Raw genomic sequence first — 23,405 nt, 5'->3', positions numbered from 1 at the left:
GCTGAAATGGAGTTATGGGGTTTCTGACAAGCGAATTTCAGAGAATTTGTCCATCATTAAAACGGTCGCATCTGAGGCAGTAAGTGTATTACATTTTTATCAACTTACAGGTTCTAAAGTTTACTTTGTTTAGCTATGTTTACTATTGTCAAGTTTTGAGTTTGATTATTCATGTTTTGAGTTTCTTCTTGATCTGTTTCTGTTCATTGTTTGAGTTCTAAGCTGGTTTTCTTGTTCTGTTAATTAGTTCTGTCCTTTGCCTTTTTGTTTCCAAGGTGTCTGATTTGATTAGAGTTTGAGTTCAGGTGTTAATTAGCTCCTCAGTTCGCTTTGTATTTAAGCCCTGTGTTTAGCTCAGTTCAGAGTTATAGCATTGGCTATAACTCAACGATAAATGCTTGACTAAGGCCCTGCTTCCACCTGGTATGTGTATTGGTTGATTGGATCACAAGTGGACGAGGGGGACACATACCCGTTTACACCTGGTATTTTAATCCATCTCTCTTGTCCACTTTCAACCACTTTTGTCCTGATTTCTTCAAGGGGAAGGTCTATGGGCGGGTAAATGTATGTTTTTTTTTTTTTTTCAGATCTTTTGATCTAATGGGCAAAATATATGGTTGTGCAATCTACATATGAACACACCCAGAGACAACGGAAAAATATATGGAGTGCAGCAGCTTTCGTTTCTTCTCTGATAGCCGCAAGACTGGCCGAACGTGGTGAGTGCGTGTTGGAAATAAGGAATGGGGAGAGAACATTGTTCTTGGTACGTTTTTCGTCTTCAAACCAAACTTGGGTCTTTAAAAGTTTAAATCCCATCTGGCTAGCACGCTTCCCATCATGTTTATGCATTAAGTCAGTAGGCGGAGAGTCGACGGTCTTTAGTGGCTGTTTGAACACATTCAACCACATGAGCGTTTCCACTATGAACGGAATCCAGTTGAATGTGTTTTTGACTACCTCTGGAAGTGGGATCGAAAGTGGACAAGCTCAAAACGTTTTACACCTCGTTTACACCTGTGTTTAGCGTTCTCCACTTGTGATCTGATCGACCAAAACACATCTTAATACCAGGTGGAAACAAGGCTTAAGACACTCTTCTCCCCTTCTCAAATACATAAACCATTAATGCAGTGTCTTGTTCCCCTTCTCAGGGAACCTGGGTTGCAGTTGTAAACTGAGACGTTTCCTTTTGAAGTGGAACAGAACACTGCATCTGGATTGATGCTATGGGGAACAAATACCCACTCTGCCATGCTGAGGAATCCCTGCCTTATTAGCTGTGCCTATGCAAAGTCTTTACAGCCTTTCTCCCTTCCTTATGGGCCAGGCGTTAGCCACATGTGGCCCAAGAACAGCGGTCTAAGGTTTAGCTACATCAACTTCTCTTGCATGACACAGCTCATCAGGAATACTTGATCATTGAGATCTTTAAACTGTGTCCTTGGCCTACCTCTTCCTACAGGGAGAGCATTTACAGGGGTCACATCTACAATAATTATTCACCATTCTTGTAACATAGAACTCCAACCCCTACAGAGCCGCAGGGGATCTTCAGCTCTATCACCAATGAACAATCAAAGAAAAGCGCTCTCACACCCTGCCTGGACTCCATCCAGGATCCCAAGACTTCTGGCACCTGCAAAGGTGCCTGATAACAAGAAGAAATGCTATAAGGCAAATTATCTCAACTTGTTAGGTTCTAAGGGATTGGTTAAGGCTCCAACGGGACACTACTTTAAGACCCCAACAGTGGGGGAGGGTTCTACTCAGCACTCAACCCTGAAGAACAGCCTAACAAGGGGAGCCTGCTAAGTGCTAGCTGTAACCTTCCATACACCATAACTGGGCAGCTATCCTACTTAAAGACCACAGAATCCTGGAGGAGTCAGCTCAACCCTCTTAACACACTCATCTAGGACCTGCTACAGCCTATACTTGATTCAAGCAGCACTAGCCATAGTGACATGAACAAGGAGGGATGCCCCCCAGCAAACATCCTCGACTCATTAGCGTTGTCCGCTACCAGGATCGAAGCAAAATCGCTACTTAGCTCTACCCATTTACATCATCAGTCCCGTCTCAGGGCCTGATGTAAGCACTTAGTACAACCAACCTGTGCCCCACACACACCCTATTTAGGAAGGATGAGAGATGTTATTTCTCCTCAGCGATTTGATTCGATCACTTCCCTCAGATCTTGTCTCTTCCTCCTAGCGTCTCGCCTCCTCTTTGCTCTACTCTTGGAAGGAGGAGAAAGACTGGCCACAATCTCCCTCTGGCCCTGCCTCAAGTCCTCAGACTGTGATGGGCCAGGTCAGCCAGAGGTCTTAGGTGAAGATTTAGACCAGCGCAGGAAGTACTTCCTGAAAGCCACCGACCGCACCCTCGCCTCTCTAAACTTTCCGACTACCGTCTGTACAGATATGTTCTGAGGGTGAGACCGGCGCATCAAGAAGAAAGTTTTCTGTCTCTTGTGCCCCCAAACTAGATCCAATCTAGTCGTGGTGCAAGCCATTACCTCCAGCAGTTCCTCATATGCAGGGCTGGCAGGCTGAGAGGGCACACTGCAAGCGATATCTTTGCCCTCATCAACTAAATCCGCTTCATCCTGGCTGGATGGCGCCAGCAACATGCTATCTGCTGGATCCAAAGACTCAAGAGAGAGTACATCCTGATCCAGCAGATCGCTTAAGCCAGTGACTGAGGAACGCAAGAGAGACATACATTTCTTGAACTCCTCAGCCAGCTCGACCTGCAATCCCCATGACTTCAGTCTCCGCTGTGCCTCAACTACCACAGGGCCCGAGCCGCGGGGTGTAGATGCTTGTCCAGCATCCTTGGAGAATAGGGCCAAGCACGAACAGAGCTTGCTCATTGTTCTCAAGAGATCTGAATGTGCATGCTCCTCACCCAAAAATATAACGCACAGATCGTGTGTGTCCTCAGTCAAAAACCTGGAACACGGAGGCACACACTTCCTGAAACACTTGCTTGAGTGCTTATCCATGATAGTTGTCTTTATACGCGCTAACACAAACAAACAGCTCCTGAAAGCCCTGTCCCAAATAGCACACTTCATATGCACTTTCGGTCTTGTGGACTTACAATGGTTGCCACGTGCGCGTGTCTGTTAAATCCAATTTGTCAATTTTAGGTTTCAGAAGGGTGCTCACAAGCACCCCCTTTGCGGTCGATATGTGCCCTCAATGCGCACTTTTGCCGAGCCCGCACTGGTGCAAGCTACGCGGCAGACTTCTTCCTGACAGTCAAAGCGGTGTTGTACGTCACGAAAGTGCAGACTCGTAGGAAGACCGTGAATGTTTAGGGTGCCATTTGGGACAGGGCCGAAGACAAAAAAACTGATGACGTATATTGCAGGTGCCCTCTTATACTCACGGGTGCTCCGGTACTGATGTCATGGACTGTCATTAGTTAAATTGTTATGTTGGTACAAGTGTTTTAGACACTGGTCACGCTGATTCCATTCCACATAGCATCAATCCAGACGCACTGTGGAGTTCCACTTCAAATGGGAACAAGCCGAGATGGTCCAAACTACGTGCAGCACTTCATTTACGATAGAGGTGGGGTGGAGTTATGAGTTACAAGGTTTAGTCACAAGCTCTACTTAATACTTTTCATTGGTTAGATATTTGCGAAACTCACAGACAGATGTAAATGGTGACAGACAGTAATGATTTATGAAAAAAAATTAGAAAGCAACAATATATCATAATTTATATAAGTGTTTTCTGAGGACCCCCAGTTGGCTCAATGTAGTGCTTGGGGCCTGTTAAAGTATTGGTTTAGACCAATAGGGCCTGTTTTTTTTTTTTTGTTTGTTTTTTTTGTTTTGTGTAAGCTGTGATGGAAATTTTGAACTAATTAATAATGGACTAATATTTCTTTTCTTCTACAGGCCTAATAAGCTAACTTTGAAATAGAGAAATAGTCACTAGGACTGAGTGTTGTAACAAGTGGGAAAATTCTGCTGTGCTGGCTAGATAGCATCCTTCTAAGGATAAAAAATAGTCTTTGAAAAACTGTTCTATCCTGTTGAGTAATCTGAACTTTTAACCCGGTGATATTTTTTGATGATCTTGTGATTCAGTTGTTCTAATCTAAATTTACTCTGCCAGTAAGCGGGACAGAGGAACTGAGATGTTTTTCTTAAATCTGAACCAATCATATTGTGACTGATGATAATGAGTAATAGATCATGCCATACTGACTGTGAAATGTATCTGAAATCCTATAAAACCTGCTGTATTTCTTTGTTCGGAGAGAGATTCTCTGGAATTGATGAGAACTCTCCCGGCCGTGATTAAAGCTTTGAAGGACAAAAACTGGAGTCTCTGGTTATTGCTGCAGCAAGTCAGGTTAGGGAATACTAGGTTTTTGAGGGTCAAGACATTGACCAAGATATTATTGAGTATCGATTTGGAGACGCTCCGAGTACTATTGAGTGTCGACTGGAGACGCTCCGAAAGATCAGGAAATTTATTGAATGTCGACTGGAGACGCAGGGGTGTCAATTAGGAGACGCCCCAGGAACAGGTAACTTAAGTCAGGTGCGTCTTGGAAAATCTACCACAAAGCACTATACTAATAATGTTGATTTGAAATTAATAAAAAAAATGAAGACTTCAGATGCAAAAGCCTCTAAGTGCCATCTGAAATTTTCTTTTAAAATGAGCATTTTTATTAAGCTTGTATGTTTATGTTCAGTTATTTCACTTTAATGGCAATGAAAAGGACCTATTAATTACCATTAAAGTGAAATTACTGAACCTAAATATACGAGCTTGATAAAATAAAAATTTTAGAAGAAAATTTCAGACGGCACTTAGAGGCTTTTGCATATGAAGTCTTCAAATATTTCCAGATAATATTATGTCTACATAAATGGCAATTATTTTTTACTAGTAAAAACATTATTTAATGCTTGTTTTTATTATATTACACCTACAAGAGTTTACACAGTACAAATGAAATTTACAGCATATGATGTGATTCATCAACATTGTGTCACAGTCTCACCATTCTTTCAATTGCGTTTTGGGTGGGGGTGTTTTGTGTGGTCTTCTGAACAGCTTTCAGCAAAAGAGGGTATTTTGTTATTCTCTGGTGAGGTTTGGCTTGCATGTCGCCCAATCTCATTCGCCCACACTGCGGATGATTCTCCACCCACTGTGAAACAAATTACATCAAGATAATCAGGAACATCATGCATGCATGCATTTATCTTCATGCATAAACAAATTTGATTGTAATCTATGGCTTTTGTGCATCTCTGGTATGAATTGTGCATCTGAAGTTATACTTTTTTTTTTTTTTTTGCCTAAATGATCATATCACAGATTAGCACGTTAACTTTAACAGTGTGGTGCAGTTCTGTTCTCTGACATTCTATATTTTGGCTTGCATTTAACTCTACAATTAGTCAATTAAAGATAATATTAATTCATTTTAGGACTTAATGTGCAGTTGCTTCTACTATGTACCCTTCAGGAAACAGCTCACCCCCATAACCAACCACTACAGTCAAACCACCATGAAGGCAGGCGATCTTACAGTCATTTCTAACCTGCTTACTCTGCATACTGTCCACTGGTACAAAAAAACATTGACAGGGGAACTTGGTGGGGTAAACAGTTCGTTCGAAATGTGGAAAACAAATTCACACCTCTCCACCCATTTCTTATGTCTATATTTAATATGTTTTCCAGCCTTTATTTAGCTTCAAATAAAAAAATATTTTTTTTCCGTATAAGCTATTATCGAGTTTTCTTAAATGGTTTTTCAAACATGTTCTGCACATTTGTACACCTTTAAGATCTATTAAATCTAATTTAAATTATAATAAAATTAAAAAAAAGAACTGAAAAACACAGCGTTGTACACATTAACATTAAACAAAACTTAAAACGATTGGCTAAATCAGGGGTGTCCAAACTCGGTTTAGCTCCAGCTTGCCTCAATACCCCTGCGAGGAAGTTTCTAGTATGCCTACAGTAAGACCTTGATTAGCTGGTTCAGGTGTGATTAATTGTTTGCACATTTCAGGCATTTTTCAGTAACGCTTTCTGCATTTACTTTAAGTCATGAATGAGTCATTGAATCATTCATTCAACTGATTCATTCAAAAACATTAGGTGTGTTCAACTTGAAGTGAACGCTTGCTTTTGTGCTTTTTTTGGCGTAATCATTTTTTTTCAATAGAATAATTCTTTGCTTTTAACATATGAATATGATTTACAGTACCGTAAGATAGGTGTGAAATTGTGGGTTTGTGTCAAGCTGTCTGCGTGTAAACTCCACATTTCTCTCCTCTTCCCAACAGTATTCAAAGTATGCAGGAAAACGGTCAGGAAACTGGAAGAGATGAAAAATGAAGGAGAAAGAATAAAAGGAAATTTAGAGAGGGGATGGAAAAGGTAGAGCTAAATATTTTTAGCTTTATTGCTTATAATTTAATGAACAACAGATTTATAATACCTGCAAAAATCCTGCCTCAAGTTTCAGGGGGTCAAAAGGTTGTCTAGTGTGACGGACTTCTTGTAACATTGGATACATCACTTCATGCCAAAAGAGCCGATGTGCGTCAAGGATAGAAGGGAGATTGGAAAAGAGCATTGTGGGGCTGACCTAAGAAAGAAAGAAAGAAAGAAAGAAAGTGGAAAAAGATTAATCAATGCAGATGATTGCCACAGACATGTGTGCTGTCGCCCACACGCTCTATGACAGAGAAAAATAATTTTCCATCTTGTCCGCACCAATTGTTTCCATTTGTGACATCACCAGTAATGCTCCACATTATATTCAATGAACAGAATGAGTGATCTTAGACAAATGATAGTGAACGGCACATTATTTGACCACACTTCCGTCATGCTTATGCTGACAGCCTGCCAGCTATTTAAATCTGCTGAGCATGTAACTCTAGAAGATCAATTCAGAAGAAAGGGGTTTCATGTATATATGTGAAAGAAGAGACGAGAAGCACATACTTCCTGAAGAAATCCGTATCCATGACAGTGTGACAATGCTGCCAGCACGAGCTGTGCAGAAATGAGGATGTGCATTAGCCAAAACTTTAGCAACTGTGGTACATACATCATTTATATAAAAAAAATAAAAATAAAAAATGCATGAATAAAAATATATAGGACTGAGGAACAATTTGTTAAAGGATATCTGCAGTTTTTGATTAATGTTGTTATTGTGAATTGATTGTCTATATCTGAACAAATAAACTGTAATAAATCAATAATAATAATAATAAAAAAAAAATAACTGTAATGTTATGACCTACTTCCTTGGCAATAGTGAGTTTGTTGATGTAGGTAAGCTCAGTATTAAGAAGCTCCCACAGCGCCTCCTGCTGGTGTCGCTGGTTTTTTGACATAAACTACATACAGACAGAGAGAAATAGAGATGTCATTAACACTCCAACATACAGTAAACATACTTCTGCTATCTTCTCTGTTCTGTGTTTTATCCACTACATTGTATTAACTTGAAATCAAAATTGATTTTGATTATTGGTCTTATTGAGCATGATTATTCTTTTGGCAGACATCACCAATCACCCAACCTGTTTTGCAAACATTATGTCTTTTCATTATCTAACGGTGCATTCCATTTTTCCTTGGAAGAGGGAAATTCCTAGTTCCCAGAAGGAGCTTTTAACTGGAACGCCCCCTCAAGTCAGAGTCATGACTGTGTTTGTACTGTAAAGGTAAAGGTTTGTCTGGACGCATCCATCTTAGATTTCTGACCTGTGTACTAAAACACGGTCAACTCAGGTGTGAAGTCATTCCCAGCTATGACATCCCTCTTCCAAGGTAAATGGAATGCAGCATAATTAATCAAGTTCCAAAATGTATCTGCAGCGGTCAGGTGGTACAGCAACTCAAATCCTGAGTTTACAAGTTCCGAGTTTTACGAGGACATGAACACAAGTCGGAATCTCGTGATAACAGTAATTCTGACATGGCATGAATGACCTTAAAGCTGCAGTACGTAAGTTTTGCCTCTTCTCTGTTTGAAACCCGCAATTGCAGTTATTTGCGGAATTATCTTTACGTGGGTTGTGCCTCGGCACGGCTCCTCAGCGCGGATGAATCTAATGTTTGCTGTCAGTCATCGCACTGGTGGATACTGTACTTCGGAATCACAGATTGTAGTCTTGAAGTATGACCAAATAAGAATTTTCACCAGAAATTGTCATCCGAACAAGTAACATGGCTGCAACTTTTGTTCTGACCAACTAAGAAAAAAAGCATTACAATAAATTGCGCTGCCAATGGTGATCAAATCTAACGATCACTTAGTTCGGATCACGTCAAACTGTGCAAATTATTATTATTGTTATACTTTGTTCTCAAATTGTTAATGTTAACAACATCAGCATTGCGTCACTATGTGTATTCAGTGTGTATGTGTATTTCAATTTCTGTAGCCATTCCGCAGTCCGAAGTCTTTTGCTTTTGACTACGGGTGAAACTCCAGTTGTCACTCATGATTGTCATTTGGATCTTTCTGGATTACAATCTGCCATCAAAATGATCAGTTTAATTATTGCAGCTGCTGTGAGAACAACTCAATCTCATGAGAAAACATAACTATTTTGCTAGGTGGTGATTTTGTACTAATCCATACAATGTGACTGAGACAAAAACATGATTGAGAAAAACATTGTCTATAGTTATCTGTCTCTCCCATTCATCCATACCTCATGAGCGTGCACTAGGTCTGTCCAGCTCTTTTCCAGTGTTTTTTCAGTACCTCCCTGCCCCCATGTCCACCTCAGGTCAGCAGGTATGATGAAAGAGTCCAGAACTTGTTTCAGTGCATCCACCTGCCCCTGTACACCACCTGATCGTTCCTGAGAGAGAGAAATAACAGAAATATAATAATAATAATAATAATAATAATAATAAAAATAGTTGTTTAATACAAATACAGCATGCAGACGCACCTCCTCCAGCATTAACATGTACCCAATTTAGGCAAAAAATGAATTACCTCCAATGTGCTGTTTTTGTCAGACACTCCCTGGCTGAAAAGTGCCTGCTTTAATGCACCCCTGGTCCTCACACCGGCAGATGTTCCCTTGCTCACGGTAGAAAAGTCCACAGCTGACCTCTGCTTCTTTTTCTGACAATGCAAAATTGATATGTGACGTGGCATTCCTCATGGCCCTGAATATGCAGAGGACACTGATTGATCACTTGAGGATACATATTGGGGCAGTCATGGCCTAATGGTTAGAGATACAGACTGGTATCCCGAAGGTTGCAGGTTCGATTCTCAGTACCTCGGCAGGAAATGACTGAGGTGCTCTTGAGCAAGGCACCTAACCCCCAATCGCTCCCTGGGCGCCACAGCAAAAATTGCTGCCCACTGCTCCAGGTATGTGTTCACGGTTTGCAGTGTGTTCATTACTCACTATTCCTAATGTGTGTGCACTAACTTGGATGGCTAAAATGTAGAGGACAAATTCTGAGTATGGGTTACCATACTTGGCCTTCACATGTCACTTTTACTTTCTAAACGTGAGCACCAGTATGAAAGCAGTTGAAATGTGTGTTTTATTAAAAAGACTTAAAAAAAAGGGCACCAGTTTCCTGTAGCTAAAATGGTAGCGGAGGGTGCCAGCAACTTCAAGGTCATGGGTTTGATTCCCATGGCCATGAACCACAGATGTTGATAAAAGACTCAATGATAATGTCCTAAATAAAGAAAACGATTTAAAAAAAAAAGTTTAAAATATGCCAGGTTCTTAGATATGAAATTTTTACATTTATGTTGGCCTCGTATGGTTTTGGAAAAACATTTTGTATACCATATAAGCCTACTATTTAATCAATCAATCAATCAATTTTCCTTACAACTTGAATATATGTGATTTTAAATATTTTCCAAGGTAAAAAGTTTTTAACAAATATCATTATTTATTAATTCATAAGTTATTGGGATATGGAGGGCCAAATTACAGATAATTATTAATGTGTTTTTATTACATAATATTTTTTTTATTCATTTATTTAAATATTTAATTTGGATTAATTTGGCCCTCCATATTGGGAGGTTGTTCCACATGATTTTTTACATACAATCTGAACTAACCTTGTTATGTAGCTAATAAAAAAGATTAATATTTTAGAGACTTATTAACCTTGACACACACCCATGATTGGTTTTTAGGAATCCCCTTTATGATATTATTTCCTTTTTGACAAAAGATTTTCAAATGTTTATAAATGTTTTAGCAAAACTGTTTCACTGTTTTTTTAATAATAAAAGATTATGCACAACTACTTAGATTTGCCTCACAAGAATTAATGTTATTTAATGAGGCTTTTTTATTTATTTATTTTTTTTATTATGATATCAGAACAGTACCAGTAAATTTTTGACTATTTTTGATCGTCACGTTATTGATCCAAAATACAATGCAAGTCAGTTTGGAGAAAAGCATCTGCATACTACAAACATGATCCAGTGCTGAATAATAATCTTATGAATTCAGTACCTGGTAGCCTATAGTATTGTATCTGTGTTTCTCTCGTGCCCTCTGCTGGCTGACTGATGGTACTGCAATAAATCCATCAGGAACGACGGCGTCTGACTCTTTCTCTTCCTCCCGCTGTCTGTCACTTTTGTCACCGAGGGCAGTTTCCTCTGGGGCCATGACATTGCTCAGTTCCGGTCCTTTTGATGGATTACTAATGTGCACAGATCAGATTACAAGAGGATTAATATCTTAACACTTGAACGAGAATAAGATGAAAGACAGTGGAAGAACAAACAGAGAAAGCAAATCAGAAAGTAGTGGCAGCATTGAGTGATTACAGAAAAAAAAAAAAAAAAACATGCTATGCTTCATTTGTCACTGTGCATATAATGCAAACTGTAAACCACAACTGGAAGGAACTGATACCAGACTTCTGAAGCCCACTGCCAGCAGTGACCTTTAACTCTCAAATTCTCAAACCCCACTTGTTTTTCATGTTTATCATTTTCCATTGACGTCTTCTGTTTTTAATTTGAGCTAATGAAGACTTCTATTGATTTATATATAAAGTTAACTTAATTTTTTACTATTATTATTGCTATTTTATGCATGACTTGTTTTTACAATTGAGGACATCTGCAGATTTAGCTCAGATCTGTCCCCATAATCTAAGTAAATATAATGTCACACACACGCACACGCACACGCACACAGGTTTTGTTTTTGTGAATTGTGGGGACATTCCATAGGCGTAATGATTTTTATACTGTACAAACCGTATTTTCTATCCCCATACCCCTAAGCCTACCCATCACAGAAAACTTTGCACATTTTTACTTTCTCAAAAAAACTCATTCTGTATGATTTATAAGCCTTTTGAAAAATGGGGACATGGGGTAATGTCCTCATAAGTCACCCTCTCCTTGTAATACCTATGTCATACCCATGTCATTATACAAATTTGTGTCCTGATATGTTACAAAAACGCACGCACACACACACACACACACACACACACACACACACACAGGTTTGTTTTGCTATCAAAGTGAGGACATTCCATAGGCGTAATGGTTTTTATACTGTACAAACTGTACATTCTATCCCCCTACACTACCCCTAAACCTACCCATCACAGAAAACATTCTGCATTTTTACATTTTTAATAAAACATTGTTTAGTATGTTTTTAAAGCTATTTTAAAAATGAGGACTCATGAAATGTCCTCATATTTCATGTTTACGTCGTAATAACAGTGTAATACCAATGTCATTGTACAAATTTGTGACCTCATAAATCACAAAAACGCATGTACACACACACACACACACACACACACACACACACACACACACACACACACACACACACACACACACACACACACACACACACACACACACACACACAAACTGTATATTCTATCCCCCTAACCCTACCCCTAACCTACCCATCATAGAAAACCTTCTGCATTTTTACATTTTCAAAATATATAATTTAGCGTGATTTATAAGCTGTTTTCCTCATGGGGGCCAAAAAAAAATGTCCCACAAGTTCAAAGATGTCTGGTATTGCCATCCATTTTGTCCCCACAACATAGGGAATACCTGAATCACACACATAAACACACACGTTAACTTTGCTATCTAAATGGAGACATTGCTTTGATTGTTTTTATATGCAGCTATTTATAATCACTATAACCTAAATCTTATCTTAGCTTACTTCTGAGGAAAAATCTGTCTGCAAAATATGGTGAGAATACTCAATTTGCAAGTGACTCTGACATGTACAGACACACTGAAGCTAAACAAACATACCTTTACTGGATCTGATTCACACGATTCACTGTAAGGTGAGTCATATTTACCCAGGTATGAATCTCATAGGCAAGAAATTCATTAGTGTGTGATTCATAAGACTCACACATGTTCTGAGAAAGATCAGAGAGTCAGCCCACGTTTGACATCATTTTTTTGGCAATACACCAATTCCGCTTAAACTCACCTTGTCAACTTAATCATCATCAACCATCAGTTGAAGGTAAAATACGCTGAACTTACAAACACACACACCGCCATACACATGCACATACGTTTGCAAATTCACATTTGCACTTAAACATAAAAGCATAACATGGGATCTACATAAACGCATCATTTAGAAAGAAAATCAATCAGTGATATAGAAGTAACTTCACTTAAATCAACGTCAAAATCTGCGTCAAAACAAGATTTACTCAGTTATCTCCTTTAAATATTTAGATATGATTCTTATTTCAGAAAATCTCCTTAACCAATCACACAAAGTCACACACACACATTGACTCTGGCAAGTCTTCCTCAGTAGATACCTGGATTTATCTGTGTCCATTTCCTTCAGACGGACATCTTAAAGGTCTCTTTCTCTATCCCTCGTCTTCCAGACTGAGTCCTCTGTGTCTTTCTCTTTTTCATTCTTCTTCAACCCTTCCTTCAGTAACAGGTTGAACAAGTGAGACCGGATTCTTCAGTCTCAGATCTCAACAATGGCTGCACCCTGAGAACATAAACCTGATTAGGCCATTAGTGCTTTTTGATGTGATTGACAACCAACAGGTTGATCACAGGTACATAACAACATGTAAAGTTATAATTGTTTAGACAGGGATGATAGATTTGTGGTTTAGTCCCACCTAGACAAGCATGTGCACACACAAATACACACACATGCACAATAAGGAAGAAAGATGCATGTTATTTAGTGACCAATCAGGAAATGAACATGCCTTTTAGGTTTTGATAGGTGTTTACCCAAGAAAAACCCATCAACATGATGTTACGGCGATGTTTAGGTGATTTGGCTCAGGTTCATTCTTCAAGTTTAAATCTTTTGGATTTTTGGCCATTTTATCATCTTCTAAAATTATTCGTCCATAGCACAAATTGTGTGGTACCGTAAGTCGAGGAGAGAAAGCTTGCAGCTCAGCTGATTAAAAACAAAAAAAAAAGGGGGCAGAGGGCCTGAGAAATCAGACAGTAATTAATTTAGTGGGATGGGAATGCAGAAAAGCAACATTGCGCAAGATCATAACAGACATGCTTCAAGACATAATTACATAAGCACCTTCATCAAAAGATGGCTGGGTGGTGTTTGTCCAGTGGTTAAGGGTCTGCTAACAAAACACTAGTAGATTTAGTGCTGGTGAGCCCTTTCATTAAAGCTTGAACTTCCAGGTTTCTCAAGAGAGGCTACTAACAATCATTTTCATCTAAAATGGGAATCACTTTGAATAAAAAGCAAATTACACGTGTCTTCAAAATATAAAGTTTATTTTTGGAAGATATGTGTGTGTGTGTGTGTGTGTATGTACATCATTTTATACCATTTGTATACAAAAAGTCACCATATTTGTAATTCTACAATTGTCCATTTAAAAAGAAAAAGTGCATATCGGTGGGTATTAAAAAAAATAAAATTCATTTTTGGGACATTAAGTTTGTTCTAAGCAAAAATAAATGCTTCTAATTGGCTCATGATATTTGAATGCACAGAGATTAGCTTGCATATTATATTACACATTTCTAAAGAGAAAGAATGGAAAGTAAAAGTATAAAAACCCAAGTCTGCTGTTATGGAAACAAGATGAAAAGGAGATTAAAATTTTATGACTGTAGCAAGGGTCATGCTTTCCAGGTTAATAAAAGTTCAATTAAAAAAAACAGAGCTGCCTAGGGGACATGAGCCAAATATGTGTGCAATAACACTTAAAAAAAATCTGCTGGACAGAAGGACAGAACATTTTAAAGACATTAAAGCAACATTTAAACACTGAAAAGCAGAAAAAGCTAAATTTATCCATTAGCATATTCAGCTAACAAATCTACAAGATTTACCTTGAAAGCTTGATACAAATAATCTGTGGTCAAATCAGCTTTATATTGGCACATGCACATATTAATGCTATTATTTTTGCTGAAGCACCATATTAAAATCCCATGAGAAAGCTGTGGAATGATACACAGAAAACATATGGCAATACAAATGCAATTAAAGAGAGCTTTTGGTTCAAAAATACCTCTAGTTTAACGTTAATTCTATACAGCTGAAGGCATTATTAGGTATATGTGACCCGGGACTACTAAACCAGTCATAAGGGTCAATTTTTTGAAATTGAGATTTATACATCATCTGAAAGTTGAATAAATAATCTTTCCGTTGATGTATGGTTTGTTAGGATAGGACAATATTTGGCTGAGATACAACTGAATCTGAGCGTGCAAAAAAATCAAAATACTGAGAAAATTGCCTTCAAAGTTGTCCAAATGAAGACCTTAGCAATGCATATTCACTCATTTTTGATATATTTACGGTAGGAAATGTACAAAATATCTTCATGGAACATGATCCTTACTTAATATCTTAATTATTGCTGGCATAAAAGAAAAATCGATAATTTTGACCCATACAGTGTATTGTTGGCTATTGCTACAAATATAGCCGTGCGACTTATGAATGATTTTGTGGTCCAGGGTCACATATCTCACAAAACACATCAAGAACATGATCAGGTCACATTTTACCACCCAAAAAAGTTAAAATAAACTTCCTGATTTCTTAAAGTAATACTGAAGACTGGAGAAATGGCTGCTAAAAATCGTAAGAAAGAATAAAATGTTCAACTATATAAAAAATGAAAATGGTTACGTTAAATTTAAAAGTAATACTTCACATTATTATTGTTTTCACAATAATTTGATCAAATAAATGCAGCCTTAGGGAACATAATCTTCTTTCAAAAAAGATTGTCTTTTCATAAAAAACCTTATTGATCTCCAGCTTTTGAACAGTAGTGTATATATTTTTTATGGTGAAATGTGAACTGGACATGTTTTTGTGAGTTTTGTGCTATTATAAGGAGAACTGGCAGAGAATATCCATGATTATGTCATCTCCATTAAATTTGTAAAAAATGACAACCCAAACCCCAACCACCCCACCACCCTTGTTCATATATATATATATATATATATAAACTTTAACTGCACCAGAAAAAGCCTTGATGAAATATTTACACACAACACTACATACATACTACAAGAATATATGCATGTTCATAAAACATTTTTAGTGTGAAATCTTCAGACAACTGGAAATATGGCATGGTGTTATCCAGTAATACAGCTGTAGATGCACTTCCACTTTCAAAGGAATCCAATGGAATTTAGTGGAAGGTTAAGATCTCTATTAATGCCCTGTTCTCCATTCTTTTCCAATGGAATCATTATGGAGCGCTTGTGTCCTGCGAAAGGAACCTGTTCTCGATGTTGTCCGCACAGTTAACCAAATACATGTCCCTCAATGTTTCGATGAACATCTGGATGCGGTGACATGGCAAAACATTGTTCCCTCCTCCACTGCCACTGTCACTCCAAACCTTCAGCATCTGGTATTGGGCATCCTTGTACTTCCGGTTGTCTTGTTCTGCCCTTTCAATGTTCTGCTCAGAAACGCCAAGCTGACGTACCAGTTCTTTAAATCGTCCGACAGGGACCTCGTCCAGCACAAAATAGAAGAATTCATGAACTACAAGAGACAGAAATGGGAAGAGACAGACAACAGTCATTAATCATCTTTAACTGTCATTACTCAAGCCTCAAGAGATTTGCGTGTAGAAACAAATACAAACAGACATACTTTTGATCTCTCTTGGGACGCAGTCTGGGAGTTTTCTGTGCTGTTCAGGTTCGCACGGCTGATTTGTAAAAGGAGCACTCTCATTTATTTTGTCTGGTGGGATCGTGATAATCAATGTCTGTGGAGAACATAAAAAAGAATTATAATTACTTAAGAACATAAGTAATTATTAGTAATTGCATAAAACCATCATTCATTAACCATTTCAGTCATATCCAACTCTTGGTGATTCTTTGTCTACACACACAAACACACACACACACACACACACACACACACACACACACAGCAGTCCAGTCACCAGTCAAATAAGATATAACACATCACATGATCATTGCATGATCTTGAAAAAAAATACATTAAATAACAAGTTAAGTTGACAACTCTCAAAATAGTTTTAGCATGTTATATGGCAATGCTAATGCATTTGGTCTTGGTGGACTAGATCTGCTACACTGAATTCGCACTTCAGCCTGAGACTTATTCATTTCACTTTTGGTGTGAAAGGGCCTTTACATTTGCCAAAATTAGAACCTTTTTTGTTGTTTTAAAAACAAACAAACAAACAGCCCAGCCCAGATGAGAAAAAGTAACGCAAAAGCAACATAAAGCATTACTTTCCATAAAAAGTAACTAAATAACACAATTAGTTACTTTTTTTAGGGAGTAACGCAATATTGTAATGCATTACTTTTAAAAGTAACTTTCCCCAACGCTGTAAATAGACATACATAAATCCCGTAGCAGATCTAGGCAGATGGAGCTGGGGGAGGTGGAGGGTTTCAGGGGAACCCCGATAGCGCGCTGCAGGACTAGCTTACAGCAAACAACGAACCAGATTATTTAAATATTGAACATCTCATTGGCTGCAGGATCAGCAGAGGCCAATCAGCTTGTGTCATGTGGGAATGATTGCATGTAAAGGACCTATCAGCATGTAAGTAATCTTAGATAAATATTCTATGATTATGATTCTGAGCCCTGCCTGAGCCAGCAAGGGGTCTTGGCCTGAAAAATAACTTTATCTGATAAAGTATAAGAAAACATATTTTTAAAGCAATAAATACTTTTATTTAGCAAAAATGCATTATATTGATTAAAACTGAGAGTAAAGACATTTACATTGAGACAAATGATTTCTATTTCAAATAAATGAAATAAACATTCTATTCATCAATGAATCCTGAAGAAAAGGCATCATGGTTTCCACAAAAATATTAACCAGCACAACTGTTTTTAACATTGATAATAATAATAAATATTTCTTGAGCACCAAATCAGCATATTAGAAAGATTTCTGAAGGATCTTGTGACACTGAAGACCGTAAATTTAGGAATAAATTAGAAGATATTTTATTTTAAAATATTATCTTATTTATTATCTTATTTATTTATTTAAAAATATATATTTGTATATATTTGTTACTTAATAGAGTAAAATAAGCCTTAGTGAGCATAAGAGGCTTCTTTCAAAAACATTAAAAAGTTTTACAGACCCCCAAAATTTTAAATGTTGGTCTGTATGTATATACAGCACCAGCTGGGCATTTATTTAATTAAAAAAATCAGTACTATTTTGTTGTTATTTATTGTCTAAATTTTTAATTGGAAATTAGGTCGGTTAAGAGTCTGTATAGGTACATTGCGAAAAATTATACATATTAGTATTTATCTTCAAAACTGAATCATCTTCTGTGAAAACAGCAGTACAGTAATTATGTGTTCAACATAAAAAAATGAATCATTCATGCTGAGTGAGGAGAAGAATGGTGTGGTGTCTATGCTAGCGTTTGTCATAGGTTAATCAAGAATTTTACCTGATCTTCGGGAGCAGGTGATGATGTCTGCGATGACAAAGCACGATTCCTCTTCCTCCAAAGTCTGAGGCCTTCATATAACATAAACACTCCCAAAGCTACAACCGTGATACATGCACAAATGGGAACCAGTATTTGAGGTAATGTGTCTGAAAGATCAATGTGGTGAGAAACACAAATTAAAATCACCTCTAAACATGCCTGAAGACACATGTTGTTTTTGGACCGCAGATACACTTTGCTTAGTCACGGCAGGGCAAATTCAAAAGAACATGAAAGATAGAAGGGACTTCCCAAGATTACTCATGTTTTTCAAAGATTTTTGTCCTGGTTCTCTTTATCAATACACTCTAAATTCATAGTTTCCCAAGAGTTGCCTGTTTGGCATTCAAAATATGTGGAAAGCTAACAGACATCAACAACCGACTCATAATTTCTGTCTCTGATGGATACAAATTTTGGATGGATCGGATGTTGATCAGTACTCACCTGACGAAGTTGTTGGTTTGGCGGATCTAATGAGCACTGGTGTAGTGCTGGGTATGCACAAGTGTTCACACCCTGTCTGACATCTATAAGGCATAGAGAAAACTTTACTAAACATATTGATTATTATGTTTAATGTTATTCAGATCTCTTAATTTATCTGTTAATTAGCCTAAAAATAATCTTCATGGGCTAATTCAATACACTTCAGTGTTTGATGGTACATATATGTGCTGGAGTGTATGCGGATGAGCAGCAACGACATGCAGAGAATAGTCTAACATAAAATTTGACAAATAAGTAAATAGACAAATAGACAAATAAAACAAGTACTGAGGTGTGACTTACTTGACGCATGGTTCACAGGACTTTTTATCCTTGGCAAGGTAATGATTTTCTATGCACTTACACAGTGTATTCTGTTCCTCCCCACCTGACAAAAATAGAAACATTAACCAAGGGTATCCTACAGTGTAAATATGAGATTAATATATAACTTTATTTAATTTATAAAGCTTTATTAAGCTTGAGGAACTTACAATCTCCAGTTTTCTCCTGTCCAGGTCCACACTCCTTACAGCGAGAACATTCCCAGTCTGAGGCGGATAAAGTCTTCTTGTAATATCCTTTCACACACCCACACACCCTATTGGTTTCATGCGTACATTTTGATTTCTCTATGGAATGGGCTGTGGATAAGTGACAGATGAAAGACATATGTAAACATAGAAAAGATCAAATGAATTGGTTGTGTGAAGATTTTAACAATCATCCACTTAATGGGATACTTTTGTCCAAAAAAGAAAATTCTGTCATCATTTACTCACCCGCATGTGCATTCAAACATTTATAACTTTCTTTCTTCTGTGGAACACAAAACAAGATTTTTTGAAAAATATTGTTTTTTGTCGATAAAATTCAAGTCAGTGGAGTCCAATGTTGCTTTGTACCCCATTGACAATCATTGTAAGGACAAAAACTGTTATAACATTTTTCAAAATATCTTGTGTGTTCTGCAGAAGAAAGAATGTCATCCAGATCTGAAACGATGTGAGGGTGAGTAAACGATGACAGAATTTTCATTTTTGGGTGGACTATCCCTTAAAACATGAAATTCGAAAAGTTACAGTGGCATTACGTTTTTTGCACTCCTGGCATCTGAAGCAGTTTATAGAGTAATTTGGTTTCTCTAGGAAGGTTCCATCCTCACATTTCTCACATTCTGACCTCATCAAACGTTCAGGGCATTTCTCTTTCAGCTTAAACCCTAAAGTAGGAAACATGAGTAGAAAGGAGGAGAAAAAAACATCTATAAAAGCTGAACAAAAGATTTATTTGTAAAACATACCCTGTTGCTATATTGCCCATATAACCTGTTTTAAATGCTAACAGCTTTGATCCATTATATGACAAGTGTTCTTCAGTCACATCATTTAATAATTAATGAAAGGACATAAACTAGACATAAAGGACACATTACATGTCTATAACCTAAAGCGTTGAATTAATTTTGCTTTACCTGCAAGACATTTATTACAGCAGAATCCTTTCGAATTCCAGTATTGATCTTCAGGACAACTTCCATTCTCTGCTCCACTAACTGATATTATATATGACTGGCTGATTAGAATCTGCAGGGAACACAAGATCATATGGGTTAAGAATGTAAGGGGAAATGACTGTGGCTATGCTTTCATTTCAAATATGGTGAATAAACCAAAAGCTCCTTTTTTTTTTATATCATCATTTGGTCAGACTGTGTCTTTATTATGAAAATAAAAATTGGATGAATGAATGGCTATGTATGGACAGCCTGCAGCCTACAAATTTTAATACCAATAATGAGTCATGAAAGAGCCTCATAAATTCTTTGGAGGTATGAACTATGTGTACAATATAAAGTGACTTCTCTGATTGGTGGTGGATATTTCTTCAGGATTATGGGTAAGGTAGTTCTTCATCAGGAAATATTTAGCTAATATCATCACTTAAAAATCTCATGTCTGTCTTAAAGGGTTCATTTATTATCATCAAAAATAAATGACAGAACCTGACCATTGTGCTCCATTCCATGTACAGATAGTAACTAAGTAACCTATCAAAACTATATTTCATGGTTCATATTTCATGGTTCGTGCTTGTTTTATGGCTTATAGTTCATGTTGTTTAACCAATCAAACGACAGTCAACCATGATGAAAAACATACCCTTTACAGAGTTATTTTAGATGATAACCTGGGCACTTTTGAAAATGACAGCTTACTGCTGAGTAAATGCTTTGCAAATCCTTTCTTACCAGCAATACACAAGTCCAGAGCTGACATTTCCTCATGGCCGCTGCAGAGGGCGCACTCCTTCTTATTTCAACACACTATCCGGAGAGGGCGGTGGGTCGGTGGATGAAAGAAGAAGGCTTAAGTGCTGGGAAGAGTTAATAATTGCCTAATTATTCATTTCACAGCATTATGTAGTCAAATAAAAGCAACAGTTTTCATGAACTCTGATTTCCTTGTATATCAAGCAGAGTATCCTTACAGTAACCTGTTGCGAAATAATGCCTACCACAAGAGAAACTGATAATCAGATCTAAAGCACACATCAAATATAGATTTTATTGTTAATGGTAGCTGAGAACCCCACGGACATGTAGACTAATAAACACGGCAAACAGGGAGACGATTTAACATTTTCCCCCGCTTTAACCCTAGGGTACAATCTCGACGCCCACACTTGCACTTGAAAGCGCCACATTAAAGATAGCAATCGTTCCGTAAGGAGATTTTACAGTGAACAGCGAGTTACCTTACCTCTACTCATGGCGATCAAACGTCTCCTTTATTATTCTCCCCAAACTTTTTATCATCCTCAGTTGAGCAAAAAAAAACATAGAAAAGTGTTTTAAAAACGTGAGATTTGCAAAGTATCGCTACCGTCCATTTCCTCGGAGAAGGAAGGGCAGTCTTTAACTGGAAATGTCATGCGTCACAAGTAAGTCCTTCTCGCGTGCCAGTTCTCGTGAACGCAGGAATTCTAGGGGATGAAACCGAAAGTACTTGAACTTGGCCTCTATTACAACTTTGAGAAAGGCACAGTCTTTACGCAGTAGCCTAATGGCGCCACATTGCAGGAAACAAAAGATAAACGTTCATAGAGAAAGTGCTAAAGCAGGCATTGCTATGCTGTAGTCTTATGTTGTGTGTTGGAGAATACACTTTAGCCTAATACAGTCTTTATATCAAACTAGAGTTAAAGAAAACTCAAGTCATAATTCACCCAAAAATGAAACTCAGCCTCATGTCATGACTTTCTTTCTTCTCAAAACAAATAGAAGACATTTTTTAAAGAATGTTTTGGTTAATGGTTGCAACTTGCAGGTTACTGATTAAGTGATTTGAACATGAGAACCAGGTCAGATTGAATCTTCAAAATGGTTTTGTAAAACAAGATCTGACTCAAATGAGTCAAGACATAATTTTCTGGAATGACTTTTACCCTGAATAGCAGCTGGATGAGTTGACTCCAGTTGCCGAAAGTTGGAGCCAGCCTGCGGATTTTGGACCGTCAGTGTCAATGATGGGCATAATAAATAATGAGCTTCAGACTATTCTGTCCATTTGGAGGATATCAAACATGTCTGATATTTTGAGCCAATTTTGGAACACATATTGTAGTGTATGATGTGCCTGTCTTCTCTCATGAAGAGTCACAATATGGCTTCAGAAAACCAGTCATATGGAACACTTTTATTATGTGTTATGGTGGTTTTGTGTCCCTCTTAAGGCTTGAAATCTTCGGTCACCATTCGTTGTCAATGCATACAAAGAGGAGTACAGTTCTTCAAAATGTCTCTTTTTGTGTTCCATCATGTAAGAAAGAAAGTTAGAATGACCTGAGAATGAGCAAATGATGACAGAATTCTCATTTATGAGTGAACTGTCCCTTTAAGTAATGGCACATTCTCATACCACTTCAGACTGCACATAAAAAATAAATGCATGCTTTTTTGCGTTGCATAACAACTGAGGAATTGTTTTCATAGCCCTCCCTGTTACAAGTTTTGTCTTTATTTTTCTCTAGGTGCAATATGAGGTAAGGCTCTTAAACTGTTCACTGCTTAAAGTTGAAGACTTTTTTAAAATTATTATTATTATAGCAGACACAATGTTGCGCTTAGCTGCTGAGGCGAAGAAAAAACTTCCTCACCTCTGAAACCACATCCTGTCTCCATTTCCCCTGTGACCTGATGTGTAACCATGGAGATTGTAAAAAAAAATGCCCACGGATTGTTCTGTAAGATAATGCACTAATTCAAAAGACTAATTATAAAACAAACAATAACAAAAAAACATTGTGCTGCTACTTGTGTATTAAAGTTAGATGGCTATTGAGTTGTTGTTTTTTATTTAGCTATTTTTTACTTATCTATGTAACTCTGTGTGTGTGTGTTTGTTTATATATTTAAGATAGAACTAAGATTGGCAAAGGTCTTGTGAATAGCATGTTTTTGAAAGGTGAGTTCTCACTGAAAAAATAGCATAACTGATTCCAGTCTTGCAAGGTTGTTTAACCACAGACACTTTCTCTGCTCAAATGGCTGTTTAATGCTGTTTCATTAGCTTGACCAACAAGGCCAATACTGCACCCGCAGAGTTTGCTGCCAGATTACACTATTATTGTCATTTTTAATTTTGAAAGTCTCTCTGACACTGTTGATGTCACTGAAGCTCCACCCACTGTTGACAGCAGCAGCCTGTTTTGACTCCAATTAGTGGCCTTTAAGAAGGGCTGTGTCAGTAGAGCAGTAGTTTGCTCTTTGTTTTTGTCTTTGCTGCTCTGAACTTTTCATATGGTGCTGTGAGTTATATTAATTTGGCTTGTCTGATTATATATTGTAACAG

At 37.5% G+C, this 23,405-nt stretch overlaps 2 protein-coding genes and 2 long non-coding RNA genes across 6 annotated transcripts in view; 2 read left to right on the top strand and 2 right to left on the bottom strand.

Annotated features, from left to right (window-relative positions):
- The first annotated feature begins 3,422 nt into the window (after window positions 1–3,422).
- Window positions 3,423–6,683, top strand: LOC127497644 (uncharacterized). Its single transcript, XR_007925598.1, has 3 exons — window positions 3,423–4,577; window positions 6,350–6,443; window positions 6,526–6,683. It is a non-coding gene; the product is annotated as an uncharacterized LOC127497644 (long non-coding RNA).
- plekhg6 (pleckstrin homology domain containing, family G (with RhoGef domain) member 6) lies at window positions 4,788–13,026 on the bottom strand. Of its 2 annotated transcripts, XM_051866268.1 has the most exons (9): window positions 12,882–13,026; window positions 10,547–10,739; window positions 9,037–9,168; window positions 8,744–8,896; window positions 7,322–7,417; window positions 7,017–7,067; window positions 6,505–6,654; window positions 6,271–6,381; window positions 4,788–5,196 (listed from the first exon to the last, which is right to left on the bottom strand). In XM_051866268.1, exons 1-9 carry the CDS (start codon window positions 12,899–12,901, stop codon window positions 5,035–5,037), a joined length of 1,068 nt encoding a protein of 355 aa, XP_051722228.1. In that variant the 5' UTR covers window positions 12,902–13,026; the 3' UTR covers window positions 4,788–5,034. The 2 variants fall into 2 exon arrangements, with proteins under 2 accessions (XP_051722228.1, XP_051722229.1); XM_051866269.1 differs by having other exon boundaries at window positions 4,788–6,381.
- A 796-nt stretch (window positions 13,027–13,822) lies between these two features.
- Window positions 13,823–21,557, bottom strand: tnfrsf1a (tumor necrosis factor receptor superfamily, member 1a). 2 transcript variants are annotated; one of them, XM_051864328.1, is made up of 10 exons: window positions 21,315–21,557; window positions 20,804–20,928; window positions 20,027–20,138; window positions 19,646–19,774; window positions 19,047–19,196; window positions 18,856–18,940; window positions 18,511–18,593; window positions 18,022–18,170; window positions 16,205–16,322; window positions 13,823–16,093 (listed from the first exon to the last, which is right to left on the bottom strand). In XM_051864328.1, exons 2-10 carry the CDS (start codon window positions 20,837–20,839, stop codon window positions 15,792–15,794), a joined length of 1,164 nt encoding a protein of 387 aa, XP_051720288.1. In that variant the 5' UTR covers window positions 20,840–20,928; window positions 21,315–21,557; the 3' UTR covers window positions 13,823–15,791. The 2 variants fall into 2 exon arrangements, with proteins under 2 accessions (XP_051720288.1, XP_051720289.1); XM_051864329.1 differs by having other exon boundaries at window positions 20,804–20,878; window positions 21,315–21,486.
- Window positions 21,348–23,405, top strand: part of LOC127496667 (uncharacterized) — a 20,769-nt gene continuing 18,711 nt past the window's right edge. Inside the window, exon 1 of the long non-coding RNA XR_007925354.1 lies at window positions 21,348–21,495. This is a non-coding gene — a long non-coding RNA (uncharacterized LOC127496667). The remainder of the gene's footprint in view (window positions 21,496–23,405) is intronic.

Source organism: Ctenopharyngodon idella, chromosome 16 (genome assembly GCF_019924925.1).
Source record: "Ctenopharyngodon idella isolate HZGC_01 chromosome 16, HZGC01, whole genome shotgun sequence".
NCBI lineage: Eukaryota > Metazoa > Chordata > Actinopteri > Cypriniformes > Xenocyprididae > Ctenopharyngodon > Ctenopharyngodon idella.
Note: the sequence above shows the minus strand (reverse complement) of the source record. Positions and strands in the feature narration are given on the sequence as shown.